Below are 16,206 nucleotides of genomic sequence, written 5' to 3' on the forward strand. Positions count from 1 at the left end.
AAAGGGATTGATGATGCATAATGGTGGGACTAGAATGGAATAAAGATTAACAGCGAAATTATTAATGGACGTGTTGCGCTGCAAAACTATTTTCTTTTTCATCCGTAAACAGTTTGAAATAATATCTAAACATTCAACATCGTTTAAAATGGGTCATTTTATAAAATTCCTGAGTTTTTCTCGAATATCAAGCATAACATTCAGCATGAGTCCAAGGTTGTGAAAATGGCTGAATCAACAATAGGAAGGAAAAAAAAGATGCAAGTAATGCCATTCAAATTATGTGGATTGCGATAGTGCATTAATCCACATCGTTAGACATACGAGACTATGACACAATCTGTGTCGAATCAAGGTTGATTTGTAGTTTAAAAGTAGTTCTCAAAGCTCGGTTAAAGCTCCAAAAATCAACCGTATTTACACCATAAAATTATAAACTAGGACATCTTCGAATATTCACCCGATAATTGGCGAACAAATAGGGGGCCGAACGAAAGAAAAATATCAGCATAAATTGTTGAACTGATTTTATATATATATATATATATTAATCTGATGGATTTCTTATTTTTTTCATTTTTTACAGTGGACAGTTATAGATACACTCTTTACAAGAATGATGATTATACCCTCCGCCTCCTCTTTCACTTGCAGAATTGTAATAAAAATAAATTCTGCAAGTAACAAATTACAAATCCCTTGTAAAAGTTATAAAAGAAAACAAAAACCCAAGACGCTTTTTGCACTTGGGAGACATCGTGCTCAATGGAAAACTTGAGTAGCGTAGTATTCGCTTTCATTAAAAGCTGGTCTTAGACTTTCTTGACACATAAACTCCAAGGGAAAAGAGACAAGGTGACCCCTCACTGATGCTAGTCTCTCCAAGGGATCAGTGTTCTTAGTATCTCCATCATGATAGGATTGTAATTTTCCTGGGGCTATTCCTAAATCAATGGTCGTGTGACCAATTTTTTCTTTCCAAAAAGCCACACTTTGTCTGAAAGCAAGTCTGCAAAAACATATGGTTTAAAATACATATTAGGACAAGACAATGAAGTTTCACCCAAAGATGTAAGATGGACAAACATTATTGCCAACGTACCTGGTGTGTATCAGATCATTAGGTACGCAAGAAAAGACATCCTGGTAAATTGTAGTATTTGTCTGTGAAACGAATCCAAGGATCAATATTCTTATTGAAGTCTTATTCAGTTAAGCAGAAACATTGAAAGATCTAGAGGTATTCAATTAGTTCAAATTAGGAAGAAGAAAACATGTACACATGTTTGTGTAATAGCTATTTGCATAAACAGAAAGAAAAGGTCTATCCGAATTGCTTACATGGCAAATCATAAAAAATAAAACATACAATCATTCTTAAATTTGGACTTGCCCTAATTCAACTACAAAAGCATACTCATAGGTAAAGATTGTTTTATTCTTTATAAACTCTACTTGATCATATTTATAGTTAATATGGGATTTTAACACCCCTCTCTTGCCCAAGCATAGAGATCGTAAGATTGATTTCTTTTTCATATATAGATATTGCACTGAAAAAACTGCAGGACTAAATAAGTTGCATTAGAAAATTCATGCAGTTAGATTAATTGCACTAAAAAATTCGTGAAACCAAGTTCTTTATTTGTAGTCAAGAGTAGCCGAATATCAGATCTATCATAAGCTCCCACACCATCTTGAATTCAAGCTAAATTTAACTCAACCCTTAAAAGCTAACTCATAAAGTGAAGATTTTTATAGCCTTTATAAGTTAGACATAGTAATGCAACCAAAGTAACTTCCAAAACCAATTGTGCTAAAGAAAGTAATTTCACAACAATGTTGCGCTCCTAAAACGAGCATTGCACTCAAAAAGGAATTTGGGAGAGTCTATGGGTAACTGCAAAATGATCATGATCTCTAGTCCAAACCCATACTAACGACCTGTGTCTTCTTGGCAGATTCCAGATGTCATTTCTAGTCTTGTCTTCGATCCCCAGCATGGAATTGGAATAAACTGGCACTGAGGACTGACCATGTTAGATTTTTGGGATAAAAAAAAACCTTTTCCCAGTAAAAAGGGTAGCCTACATGGATCAAATGATGTAATTGTTTTTTTGTCATAAAATTAAATTCTCAGCAAGTTCACTTGGATCTGAAGACCTTTCTAATGGTTTCACCAAAAAAATTCTGCCTTCCTTCCTTTCTAACTTACAAGACTGTCCATTTGGACCACTCTCCTAGCGAGGGCTGTTATTGAAACTAGTGGAATAGTAGGATTTCTAATTTTACCTCTAAGCTAGTTGCCGATGCGTGCCTTCTTAAACTAACGTTCCAAAAGCTCCCCTTTACTTCTATTTAATCAGAAACCACATGCTTTCAAGACTCCCCCCTCTCTTGACTTTTCAACTAGGATTGGATCATAATATTTTTAATTTCAGAACAAATAAAAACTCAACTAATTAATTAGTAGAAAACGGGTTAGCATTTCTTGAACAATGAACATTTTAACTAGGAATTCGTTTCCTGAAATCTTCCCAAATTCCCTTTGTTCTTTTAAAACAATTGATTTTGTTAAGATATCCCACATTATCTAAGAATAAGTCAAAATACTCCTTATAAGATAATCCTCCTCCTATGAGCTAATTTTTAGAAGTGAGTTAAGCCTAAGTTTTCTAATATAGTATCAAAGTCTATTCGTTTTGAATGTTAGACTACTCACAACTGTCCAATCCTATTGGGCCATCCACATATGTTCAGTCGTGCAAATTTCATGTACTAAATGTCCGACATGAGAGGAGTGTTAACATATTCCACATTAGTTAGGAAAATAGTTAGAATACCCCTAATAAGAAATTAGATAGTCCTTCTCCTATCAATTAGCTTTTAAGTGTGAGTTAAGCCTAAGTTTTCTAATAGATTCTAAACCCTTGCATGAATGAACACATACCTTTTGCCAATAAATAAGCAATTGAGAGGTCAGAAAATATACTTGTATATTTTTAATGCAATTTAAGAAATACAAAGTAGAAGACTAGATGATATCCTCCTAAAATAAAAAGTAAAAAATAGGTTAAACAGCAAACTACCAATGTTAGACTTTTCACGAATTGCCTCCTCAAATTCTATTTTTTGTGATATTACCATTTGAACTTAAAATATTTGGCAATATACAATTGTTTTCAACCTTTGTTTACTTTAATATTTTTTTCCAACCATGTCATTAGATTTATTCTATATCGCCTAACCAAACACTTCAAGAAGTTTGAAGTAAATTTGTATGAGACTATTATAATTTAAGAGTTTTAAATTATTAAAAGTGTACAGTTCAAATGAAAAAAATTGCAAAAAGCTAAAACTTCCAAGGGGCAATTTGCCGGATGTTTAAAGTTGGAGGAGGTATTTCTTCTATTTGGCCAAAAGAGAAGAAAAGAAACCTCAGAACAAACACACACAAAATGACAAACAAATCTGTATAGGCTACAATAAAATCTGGTTAATCCTTAACTTAATGGAAGGGCAATGATATAACTAAAAAGGGCCAAGGAACTTCCAAAAAATAATTACTCATGTAATAATTATTTTAAGGCAAAATTAGTGTTTTAAAAAGAATGAATTTTATGTTGGAAATCTTCATGTAATAATAATTTTAGTTTAATTTTGATATACTGTTGATGTAAAAATTTTTACATGATCAACCAATTAAAAGTCATCATAGATATGACTTTTAAAGTGATTATTATAGAAGTTAACACTTTTAATGATATGACAATTTATGATTGTATAAGTGTAAAAAACTTTTACGCTGTCCATATATATTTTAATTAAATTCTAATAATTTTATAAGAATATATCAATTAAAGCATCATTATTCATATAAAAACCTTTACCAGTAAAAATAGCAATAAATATTAACATTCTATTTCTTACTACCTTCGCTGTTGCCATCCAAATTTCCTTGTAAGTAGATCCAACAACTGGGTCCATTATTTGATTGACCTAAGGAAAAGAAATTAAAATAGTCACTACAAATCAGGCACAGGAAACAACTAATCTCCAAAGAATAGCAAGTCACTAACCTCCATTGCAGGGAGACCCAAGTGCTCAGACCATAATGACAATCTAAGAGTCAAGGAAAATTTTCCTGCTTTCCAAGGCTTTCCATCCATAAAAGAATCAATCAACTCTCTGTCTTCTATAACTACACCAATCTGAGATCCATATGTGATAATTAAAGGAACAGAAGAGGATGCAACAAGTGTGCATTAATGGATAACTTAAAGCAAGTAGTAATTAACAGACCAATATTAATGGATAACTTAAATTAGGAAAAAGGATGATGGCTATAAGATGACCAGTCAGTTGAAATTATTCATTCATTAGTTACATATTTTATATTAAGGAGTTGCCTCAAAGTTCGTGAAAACCACAAACAAATCAAAGTTATGATATGAAGAAGGAAATTCAAATTTATAAATGAACACCAAGGATTAGATTTGCTGTCCTTATCCAAATTTTCAAATAAAATATCTAAAAAGAGAGAAAAGCTAACTAGATTTTCACTAATTTGCTTCTACAATATTAAATTATCATTGATGAAAACTATTTCATCGAGGGTCCATGAAATGAAAGACAGAAAGTGCAAGTGATTCAGTAATTTTAAACCCAAATCAAACTTGTATATCATATGAATGGAAAAGGGCTCAAACTGTACCTCAGAATCTCTAGAGCCAAGTAAGCTCCTATCATTAATATTAGCAGATCCAATCAAACTAACACAATCATCAATAATCATGATTTTACTGTGAACATACACCTGCAAAAAAGTTTATATCATTTTGCTGACTGAAACTACTAATTAACGATAAGATCATAGATGTAAAAAAATTACCTGGCTGGTTGCCACAGGGCCTCCATCAGAGAGTCTACCATAAGACCTTAGGCCGTAAAAAGAGATGTAGTCATGTATTCTAGAACCGAGAAGTTCATAAAGATTATGCAAGATAGAATTTTGCCCTCTGCAAATGGTTCTATACTGCCAATGCATTATGGCTCTTACAGATGCTGCACCGCTATCATCAAGGCCCCCCTAGATAACTGAGAAGTAAGTCTAACATTCATGCAAAAGCAATATTTACTGTGTTGAAACAGAATAAAAATAGCTAGAACCTGGAAGCCAGGCAGGAGAGGTATGACAATTATAGCCCTAAAAGATTTTTTGTCATTGTAAGCTCGCAAAATCCGTCGATATAAAGCTTCTAACACGCGATTCCGTATCATCTCATCTCCAGAAAGACCAGAGATAAAAAACTGATTCTGGAATATGTTCCCAAGGAAGAGATAGAAGTCAGAGAAAGGTCACAAAAAGATTTAGGAAGAGATAAAATTTTACAACTACCATTTGATCATGCAAATTTTAGGGGGGGGGGGGGGGGTGGAGAATAAATAATAGTATTTATCATAGCTGGTTCAATGATCCATGAAATGCAAAGGACAATATATGTTACAGATTGTGGAAATATTGGGGTCTTAAGGTCTTTATTAACAAACATAGCTGTTCAACTATATTGATATTCACCTTAATTCGAGAGAAAAGTCCAAGTAGTTTTAGTTATGAGAGTTTTCTCTCTCTAAATTTAAAAAATGAGGGGGATTTTTGTAATTTTCAAAATTAGTTTAATGGTAAAAGAATGAATTAATTATATATCCCATTTTAAAACTAACCAGTTTAAAATTAAACAGTTTATTTTTGTCCAAAATTTATAATATTGAATTATTTACATAAATGTTAATGATTGTATGTGAAAACCATCTAAACACTAATTTATATTTTCTCCCATATGTTTTTATTTAATTTTATTGTTTTTATTTTTAAAATAAATTTTCAAAAAACAGAAAATAATAATTACATAATTCACATAATAAATTTATCTTAGTTTCCTTTAAAAGAATAAAGAAAATATTAGATAATTATAACTATTTTTGCCAAAATTTTATATAATGAGTTAGCAAGGTTATTGACTCTTGGATGAATAAGTGATGCCTACTACCTCATCTCATCAAATAAGGTTGCCTTGGAATCTAGAATGAAAGAAATGAGATGAAGTCCAGCTGGAAAGACAAAGCCACAGGAGTAACAAAGACCAGCTGTGAGTTCAAATAAGAGCTACTTTGATATCAAATTTACTCCGAATCAAATAATGTGTGAGTAATCCAATCATCCCATATCTAAACAAAACCTTCTCATTTTACCTAGATATTCAGTTCACGAACATTGCCAAATACCCCATGTATGCGACTTTAAAGTTTAAACTGATATATATCTCTTAAAAAACTTGAATATAACAAAAGTTCCTTACAAACAGGAATATAGGAGTGAAAGTGGTCTGCATTTGTGGTTAATTAGCAATAAAAATCTGTCCAGTTTTTCAGTCATAGTATAGACAAAACCTTAGATTTTAGGAAAAGCAGAAAATACAGAGGGACAATAGAATCCTATTTCTCCATGAGAATAGATAGGATTCACGCCTGTCATTGATGTGTTTACATGGAGAAATTTCTTCATTTCTGCTCTAGTCAACAGAGAGCTTCTACTTCTGATATAGTGCTGCAAAGCATTTTGCTTTTATAAATAGCATATATCCTTCAAACAATTGTGTCCTATATCGCTTTCCAGTTACTGCTAGATAGTTTTTGTTCATAATCCAAGGTACCACTAGAATTATTACAAAAACTGCATCTTTCCACAAATCTAAATCTAGGTGCTACGTATCACAGATATTATATTGGCCATATCCATCAATAATCCTTACACTCCATTTAGTTGATAGTGGACTCTGTAGCATGGCTTCACCACAGAAAAGAGATGTCTATAAAAGTTCAATGGGTGAATTTTGATTTTAAAAGGAACGTGGAAAATTATAAACCTTCAAGGTGTTAAAGGTAGCAATTATCTAAACCTCTAAGACATCCATAGTATCAGAAAATAAGTGAAACTGAGATAAGAGCTGCAAGTCTTTTCTATGATCATCGTAACAATAAAGTAGATGATATATGCTCAACATATGCATAAAACAAGCAAAGCTCAATAAACTATTGCTGAATAGAGAGTAAGTTCATTCCAAGAATAATATCCAAAATCAGTTCAAGAAACAAGCATGAAAAGCAACAAAATATAAGCCACATTTTGGTTGAGCATAAAATGTAATTATCATCTAGAACACGAGTACAACACTATCTAAAGATATGGAGCAAAAGCCTGAGAGCTGAAATGTTAAGTAGAAGCTCACAAAGCATTCAATTTTTTTACAATAATGGCAATTTACCTACTATAGAAAATATTTACATGGTAATTCACGTAATAATTTTCTATGTTCATTCATTTTTATTTTCAATCTATCTGCAATTTTCAAGATAGATTTATATTATTACAAAGCAAAACCACTTCTATTATAATCATGTGCTTTTATTGATCTTCAAAAAATCATATCACAGTCAATGGAGATAAGGTAAAAGGAGGAAGTTTATTTAATACCTCAATGTAGATGAAGTATTCAGCTTTCTCAATAAGAGAACAATAAGCATTGTGGATGCTCTCTTCTGTTTGACTTGTTCCAGCAGACCATTGACTCACGCTCCTAATAACCTGTCAATTAAAGGCTATTATAATTGAAGAAAACACAACCACCAATGTCAAAAAATTAACAGCATAAAAGTTACAAGAAAAAGAACAAAAGCAATAAGAAAATGTATCTTCATGAAATTTAATATTCCAGCAAAATTTTAGTCTTTATGTTGAGCAAATAATGGATTGAAGCCAACAGCTTCAAAAAATATCCAACTTCTCTCACTAAATAGTATTTAATTATGAAAATAACATTCATTACATTTTAATGAACCTTTTGATGATATGATCGTATAAAAGATATATCTAAAGATAAAACAAATGTACAAGTCAATGATATTTAAGTAGATCATGAGAACAGCGCACCTGGCAACGGCAGGAAGCACGGGGACCAACTTGTCCTGATTCATCAGAAAAACCTCCCTGATCATTCCGTTCTTGTGTTTCCCACCATTCTGGATCTGTATTTTGTAAATCAACATGGGCCACTCTATCCAGAGACATTTTCTCATGATAACGCACAGAATCTAGATCATCTACAAAGCCCTTCATTGGTGTATCTGGACCAACTGCAACAATTTTGGCCTTCCGGAACGGGAACGGAAGACCATTGCTGATCCTTCTTGGCCTGTCAAGTTGATGTAAAAGGGAGATTAACCCATTTGTTTTTTTGTTTCCTTCATGAGAATCCAACGCATCAGACTCCTGAGGCAAAAGTAGAGGAATATCTTGGTCTTGGGAAGATGAGGAAAATGAATCTTCTCTCTTGAGGACTCTATAATTGTCAGTGTTCTTGCTTTCAATATGTATCTCGCTGCTGCTTCCCAAGTAATGTGGAATAACCATATGATGCTGAGGCATAAGTAACGGTATTGCTTGCTCATATGGAGCTTTGTTTCTCTAATGTGAAGAGATAAAACAAAAGGAAAAGATTACTTCCTATTGGGGATATAGGAATTAGGAATAGGACCAGAATGCATCAAGACTTCAATGCAATTGTGGAGTAAGTCTAACCTTAGCATAATTCCATCGCTGAACAAAGTGCCTAGCAATGTCTCGACAAGGTGGTCCCCAAAGGGCACAATGAACATCATGCCAAGGCATACGAGGATATTTTTCACGTTCCAATTCATCTTTCATTGTATCTTCCCATGAATTTGGTTCAGATTCTCTGTCAACATTGAAAATGACCATATGGATTAAATCCAACAAGAAAGAGCTAGTCTATGACCAAGTAACGATGAATGTCATATCTTAACACATACCAAGTGCAACGCTTGCCAATAGTTTTCTTTAGAATTTCATAGATATTTTTTGTAGCCTATCAAGTATGTATGGTAAAATCCATAGGACCAATCTTAGGAACTAATAGAATTTTATATTTGTATAATTAGGATTGAATCCTTGTAAATAATACCAAAACTAATATATAGAGACCTACATGGACTGCCTACACACTATTTTCACCTCAATCAGATTGCTTAGTTACTGTTATCTAAGTCAAATATTGGCTCTGCTACCATAAAACTGAAAAGTGAATTATATAAAGCATTGAAGTCAGCTAATATATAGGAAATAAGAAATTTCAAAAATAATATTTATACACCTAATATAAACATCTATCACTTTCGGCGGGCAGTGGGGAATAAAATCAACCTAACATCTACATACACCAAAAAATGGTAAGCATAAGGAGGGGTGCAAGATTTTAGGTGTAGATAATACATGTTCCATGAAATCTACATGTTCAACATTAATAAGTGGAATCTAATGAATTAATTAGTTCCTGAAAAATACTTTTCTAAATGACATTTCTATATAAAACATGATTGGAAAGAAAAAACTTTGTTCAAAATGTTTTTGTTTCTGCTTTTTCCATTAACATAGTGTTTGGTTGAAGGAAATGGAAGGGAGGGGAGAGGAGAGAAGGAGAGGGGGCTAAAATCCCTCTCGTTCCCTTTTTGCCTCCCCTCCAATATTGAAGTGATGCGAATGGGAGGGTGAATGGTTTATAATATTTGAACTGTGCTGAATTGTCATAAGATTTTATTTTCCCTTGACTCCCCTTGCAAACCAAACAAAGGGAGTCTCCCTTCAATTTGTCTTCAACCCAATCAACAAGATTTTATTTTCCCTCCTCCCCTCCCTATCCATATCCCTCCTTCCCCCTCCCCTCCTTTGAACCAAACAATGTGTAGCAAAGCAACAATTTCTTACTACTCTTTAACAACAGATTTTGAGCTGGTATTGTCACATATAAACACTTTTATCTTTCTCCAAACACTTGAAAAAATTAAAACAATTTTTATTTTTCCTAAAACTTAAACAAAGCCTTTAGCAATTTCACAGTATGGCCAAACAGACTTACACAGAGCTTCTTTGTGATTTTGTTTTCCATTTACAAAACTTACCTTGGGTTATAATAGTCCTTTCCAGGCCAGATTTGAGGAGGGAAATCTCCCACTTTATGCTCAGGTGTGTCATAACGACCAAAGCATAAATCCAGTCCTCCAATAAAGCAAATATGGTTATCAATAATGACAAGTTTTTCATGGTGCGACCTACGTGTAATAATCATGAGCACATATATTAGAAACCACAAAAGTGCGGTATAATGTATAATTGACATTTTCAGATAAAAAAGATAATTTCTTTATAAAACCAGAGACAAAATGCCAAGTTTTGGGTAATTGCATACCACAGGTAAACACCAGTAGAAAAGTGGTCAGGATAGCGCAATACCCTCACATTCTCATGAATGCTAAGAAGCTTTCTCTTGCTATATACACTGTTGATTTTCAAAGCAAGAGCCACCTCTTTGTAGAGAAGAATGTAAATCTGCATAAAGAAAAAATCATGCAAATCTTGATATTTGTATGGAAATAAATCAATATGAACACGCACCATCCAGGTGGCATACAAGACAACTGAGTACCTTCATAATAACTTAATGATTGTGTGGAGTGGATTGGTCAACTATTAAGTACCCTAATCAACTATAAACCATGTATTTTGACATGCACATGGTTTGCAACAGAAACATAGACACTGACAGCAAATTTTAAAGTGCCCCATCAGGATTTGAAGCATCACATCACATCGTTTATAGCAAGTGTCAATACAATGATTAAATGGACCTGACTCCTTTGGAGCGTCCATGCTTCATGCCCACAGTAATAACCAAATTTAGAACGAGAAAAGACTGTTGTAACAAGATGCCCGGACAGAGAATAGGGAGAAGAAAAAAAAAACAAAAATTAACATTTTTCTTCCTTCTGCAAAATTTAGGCCAATGTCCAAGGGTATGATGTAAAACACTCATTTTGATCAATGAAGATTACAATGGGCAGTCCCTATAAGTTCAAACCCTCATGCCCACACACACACACACACAAACATATCTACTGGTCCATATTCATTTGCTTCAACAAAACCAAGGGCTTCCAGTCACTTTGCAACAAAAATGAATTCAAGAACAGCAGGGGACAAATGGTCATTATTACTATTAATACTGTAGAAAACAAAGGAATAGAAGAACAAATAGTTGTAATTATCTCTTACAATTTAAACAACTCAATAACAAAAGCATTTAAAAAATAGTCTCTTAAGATGGCTAGCATTGCTAAAAAAAGGGTTCATATTCAAGGCTACCTGAATCCCTTGCCTAGCTTTTGCTTCCAACAAATTATCAAGCCTTGATGAAGCATGAGTGTGGAAAGGTCGCCGAAGATACAGTTCTGGGCACAGCCACCACCCACAGATAAATATCTGCAAGATTTTTTCATTAAATGCAAACTTTGAAAACAAACATTACTTTCTATATGCATTTATGCACGTATGTAATTTTGTGTGTGAGTCATGAAAGTAGCCTTAAATGTTATGGCACTGCAAAAAAAAACCTCTGATTTTGCATCCTCAATTGAAGAAGCAATGGCCTCAAAAGCTGTTCGCCCATCTATGAACCACTGGGCTTGACTTCCATCATCGACTAAGCCTCTTGGAGGAGCAAATGAACCATAACGATGAGGATGACACCAGCCTTCAGGAGGCCTGAGTCCAGCATCATTAATTGCAGCAACCCAATCTTTAACTTTACTACTACTTTTCACTCTAATTCTAATGCTCCGGATTCCACAAGTCACCTACAATATTCACTCAAGTGTTAAAAGGGTATCTTTCTCTGGGGATTATTGACATATATCTGATAACAACCACAAATCAGCTAATAACTAGTAAAAATATTAGCAAAAACCTCTATTTGGTCCTTGAAAAAAAATTGGAACATCAATTTTCTCTTTGAAAGATTATTTACATCAATTTGGTCCTTGAATGAAAGTTTTGTAATTCCCAAAGGAACTGTTTACTGGAATAAAATTGATATCATTCAATGACCATGTATTATCATTTGTGATCAATTGGATGTCACTAATCTTTCAAAGACCAAATTGATGTTCCAAAAATTTTGAAGGACTACATAGGGGATTTATTCAAGATTATGATGTGACAAACACACAAATAGAAAGACAATATGAATTGACATTATATGAATATCCTTTTAAGCCACAAGACTTGGATGCAACAACAGAGATAGAAGAACATCCCTCTCACCTTGAATGAATGGCGTAAAGGATTTCGATCCTTCACTTCACTTGCCAGTGATAGACGGCCATCCCCATTTCCATCTGAGGCAGGCAGTACATCGAAAACAATGATGTCCAAAGGCTGCATATCAAAAGGATCAGCCAACAATGCCAAGAATCCAGGCTTCAGTACAGCCCATACCTGCACAGAGAAAGACAGGATGGTAATAATTGTAGTGTTAAACCAAATATAATAGAAGTTAACAAAAAAATGAATTAAATAACACCACGATAAGTGAAGCATATTGATCAACTTCAAAAGCAGGGTTCTTTACCTTTTGCCAGTTGTCATTACAGCAACTAAAACAGCCAGACATACAACACTTTCTGGAATCATCATCATTTGGAATCTTAGGTAGATGCTTCACCAGTACATAGTCTTCCTTCAACTTAGGGCCATATTCAGGAGAAAAAGATAATTTTGATACCTCCAAAAACTTGCAAACCTAGAGCATCAAATTGCATATGGTGAAAACAAGTGTTTAGATATCATAAAAGAACCAGCAAATTCAAGAAGAAATCACATGTAGAAGATCAACCATCCAACAAAGCAGCTAGTACAACAACAAAAGCCTACACCCTAAACAAAGCAGATAATAAAGAAACATAAATAGGCACGGACCCCTACTGAAAACAAAATATGTTTTACAAGTTCTGAGGTCCATATCATAAATAATGACCCACATATAGTAGCCTAAAAAGTGACAACAATATGTATAAATCAAACCTAAAAAAGCCAATAGGCATCTCAGTGCACAATACTCACTCCCACCAATATGCAAACCTTACTCTCAGAGTGGAGAGGCTATTTCCACGACTAAGACCAGAACAAGAACCCAGTCAGCCGCACTTTAAACACATTCATTATGTTAGCCTACCCCCTAAATTCAATAATCAGATGCATGGACTTCCTTTTGCAAGGGTGCAGTGTCTTGGCAAACTTGTATTATAATTAATACAATTTATGTGTATCAATAAAACTATTATCCAAGGGTGAGTTTTAGTACAGCAGTGAGGTTACTGGTTCATGACCTGATGCTAATGGATTCTAGTCATGGAGACATCTGCTTATAGGGGCTATGGATGCTTACATCTGACCTCCCTACCCCACAATGATGGGATCATCATGCATCTGGCTGCCTTTTAATGAAACCAATATCCAGAACCAAGGTATGCCAATGCAGGTTTAGTAAAGAAACACATCTAGTTCTACTTTTACTTTCTTTTTTTTTTCATTTATTAGGGTTTAATCTTGACCAGTTTCCTAGGATCAAAGTAGAAGTATGCTAGCTTTGCATGATAAATCCTGGCTGTTTAGTTTTAATCAGTGGTGTACATTGCCAGCATATCCATTTATTAGACTAACATTTGTCCTTATGAATAGCATAATCAACCATGGATTGATGCAAATTGCATTCATTTCATAAGTTGAATTAACAGATAGTTCCACTCTTAACATCAACCACAATATTTTTTGCACATCTGAAAGACTGAAAGGCCTATTACATATGTGAACCACAACAATGAATCAATGACTGTAAAAAGAATAACGTCTATAACAAGATAAACATTTATTTTAAAAAATTCATGCACAAAACATACCTCACGAGAGTTAACCATACTGATATTTCCCAAAAAGTGATTCAGATACCCTTGCATTGCAACCTTTGCCCTGTCTGCAATCGATTGCTGTCTTCCTATGGCTGGCCGTATAATTGGAAGAGCAGCACTAGATGGAACATCTCTGTACAATAAATCAACTTATAGGATGTTATGATCACAGAGAAACATATTGCACTCATGAGAGCGTTCCAACAAAAGTTTCATGTTAGGGATCACCTTTCTTTAGCACTTTCATCAGTATGAAATGGACCAGCTTCATCGTCAACTTCATCATCATCTTGCACCAAAGCAGTGTGTTCTCCAATTCCTAGATTTTGAAGCCATTCTTTAACCTTTAATATAATGTTTCAGTGAACATTACATCAAAATCCAAACTTTGCTAGATATAAATGATATCATCAAATAATACAATAAATGTACAAAAAGCCATTATATACAAGCAATCAACCCAAAAACATTATCAATAACATCTCTTACCTGCTCTTGCTTCTCATGAATTTCCTCAATAATAGCACGTTTCTTTAATGCAAAATGCAAAATAAATACTTGATGAGCTTTCTTCAATAGCTCCCACTTGAACTGGAATGCAAATGAGATATATAAGTTTCCTCCTGTAGGAAGAAAGACTGAATGAAATAAATATTTAACAGCTAAGGTTTTCTCCCCTCCAACCATCTACAGCATCAAGGAAATAGACAAGGACAAACAGGGATAAAATTATTGTTCCCCTTACTTATACTTCCTTTTTGTCTTTTATGAGGAAATTCTTACACCACATTTCCAGTCTAAACAAATGCAAAGCTGGTAAATGCCAAAAGTAAGGAAAAATTTTTATTTAGGGAAAGTAAAATTAAAAGAAAAGGTCCAAAGCCTTAAGTAAGTTGCAGTCCTTTGTACAACACACAAACTGCAGCACCATTGTATAACGCATTTCTTGTTCAAAGTAAAATATTTGGTAAATTTGTCCAATATATACGTACATACACACACATACACATATATAAACATATAATCACAACTTATAAAGAAAAGAAGCAATTAAATTCGATTATAGGATCCATTTCCCTTTGATTTATCTTGCTTTTTGTTCACAAAATTGGCTTCAGCGCTAGCGATCAGAGATTTTTCGATTTCTTAAGAATTACACACAATATATATACACAGAGAGAGATGGCACGTCACTTGTTTGTACTGAACACAAATGGTGTAAGAGAGTTGCATGGGGCTGATGTCGCTGGCGTCGGGGCGAGAGACAGAGACGATAGTGGCTTTCGGTAATTCGTCGAAAATCCGACTAGCTTCGGCGCCGGATTGCCGGAACGACGGGACAGACGACATCTCCTCGGCCGCCACAGACGGCGGCGATGGCGGCGGCGACGATTTCATCTGAACGTAGCGGGGGCCGTCCCCGGACATTAACTTCTCCGTCGCCATAGGAACTTGAATCGTCAGCGATAGAGAACGATAAGGAAATCAAATGCAATGACGTCGTTAGTAGTTTCCGGATCCAAATTCAGAGAGAGAGAGAGAGAGAGAGAGAGAGAGAGCTAGTTTTCGTGAGAATAGGAAAACACGGAATAAGAGATGAGTTAAACTGTGAACAACATCAAAGAGTGCCCAAGTTTGATTTCTTCAGTGCCCTCCTTAGTCCTCACCTTTTTTTCTTCAGAAAAAAAAATTCATATAAAATAAATTTAAATATTAAAAATTAGATAAATGCTAAAACTAATTAAAGTTTCGTCTTATTTTAAAATTTTAATTATTGTCAACACAGACTAATAAAACTAAAAATTCAATACTATATTTTTCATTTAGTTTGATTTAGACGCCGGTTCCATGCAATCTAGAAGTTGCTTTGAAAATATGTAGCAGAATTTATTTATTTTTGTTTTACTACAGTTTTGTTGTACTATATGTTTAGCAAAATAGTAAATGTAAACCTGTAAACTTACATATTCAGTAACACACCCTTAAACAGTAAAAAAATTATCTAAAATAAAAATATTAAATGTTTTTTGTAATAATTAAATTATTTTATAACAAATATTTTAGCGTGTAGTGATTTGAATGGTAGTTGATCTGAAGAAGGCCAAAATGGATTTCTTTGGGAAATGAATGTTGCAGTTTGGACCTCTTGCTTGTTCCCTCTGCAGTGGCGCATTATTTTAATTCAAGTTACGTTGTTTACTTTGCTTGGTCGTCTTCTTATTCAATTTATCAATGAACAGTGAAACATTTGACCAAAACACGAATACTCCCTAAACAGAACATTCGCCCATCATGTGCCATTTATCGCTACCAATTACCCAACACCTGGCA

General features: G+C 34.0%; 1 protein-coding gene across 5 annotated transcripts; it reads right to left on the reverse strand.

Moving 5' to 3' along the window:
* Window positions 1-688: 688 nt before the first annotated feature.
* Window positions 689-15,485, reverse strand: LOC113871068 (phospholipase D zeta 1). Of its 5 annotated transcripts, XM_027507820.1 has the most exons (21): window positions 15,070-15,476; window positions 14,365-14,466; window positions 14,104-14,219; window positions 13,867-14,008; window positions 12,540-12,710; window positions 12,233-12,406; window positions 11,524-11,766; window positions 11,276-11,392; window positions 10,323-10,462; window positions 10,036-10,185; window positions 8,639-8,795; window positions 8,283-8,524; window positions 7,991-8,246; window positions 7,535-7,645; window positions 5,170-5,316; window positions 4,892-5,089; window positions 4,715-4,816; window positions 4,080-4,211; window positions 3,934-3,999; window positions 1,103-1,164; window positions 689-1,009 (listed from the first exon to the last, which is right to left on the reverse strand). In XM_027507820.1, exons 1-21 carry the CDS (start codon window positions 15,319-15,321, stop codon window positions 763-765), a joined length of 3,327 nt encoding a protein of 1,108 aa, XP_027363621.1. In that variant the 5' UTR covers window positions 15,322-15,476; the 3' UTR covers window positions 689-762. The 5 variants fall into 5 exon arrangements, with proteins under 5 accessions (XP_027363621.1, XP_027363612.1, XP_027363647.1 ...); XM_027507811.1 differs by having other exon boundaries at window positions 7,991-8,524; window positions 15,070-15,485; XM_027507846.1 differs by having other exon boundaries at window positions 7,991-8,524; window positions 14,104-14,194; window positions 14,365-14,498; window positions 15,070-15,200.
* Between the last annotated feature and the right edge of the window lie 721 nt (window positions 15,486-16,206).

This window comes from Abrus precatorius, unplaced genomic scaffold, assembly GCF_003935025.1.
Source record: "Abrus precatorius isolate BTA unplaced genomic scaffold, Abrus_2018 Scaffold10, whole genome shotgun sequence".
NCBI lineage: Eukaryota > Viridiplantae > Streptophyta > Magnoliopsida > Fabales > Fabaceae > Abrus > Abrus precatorius.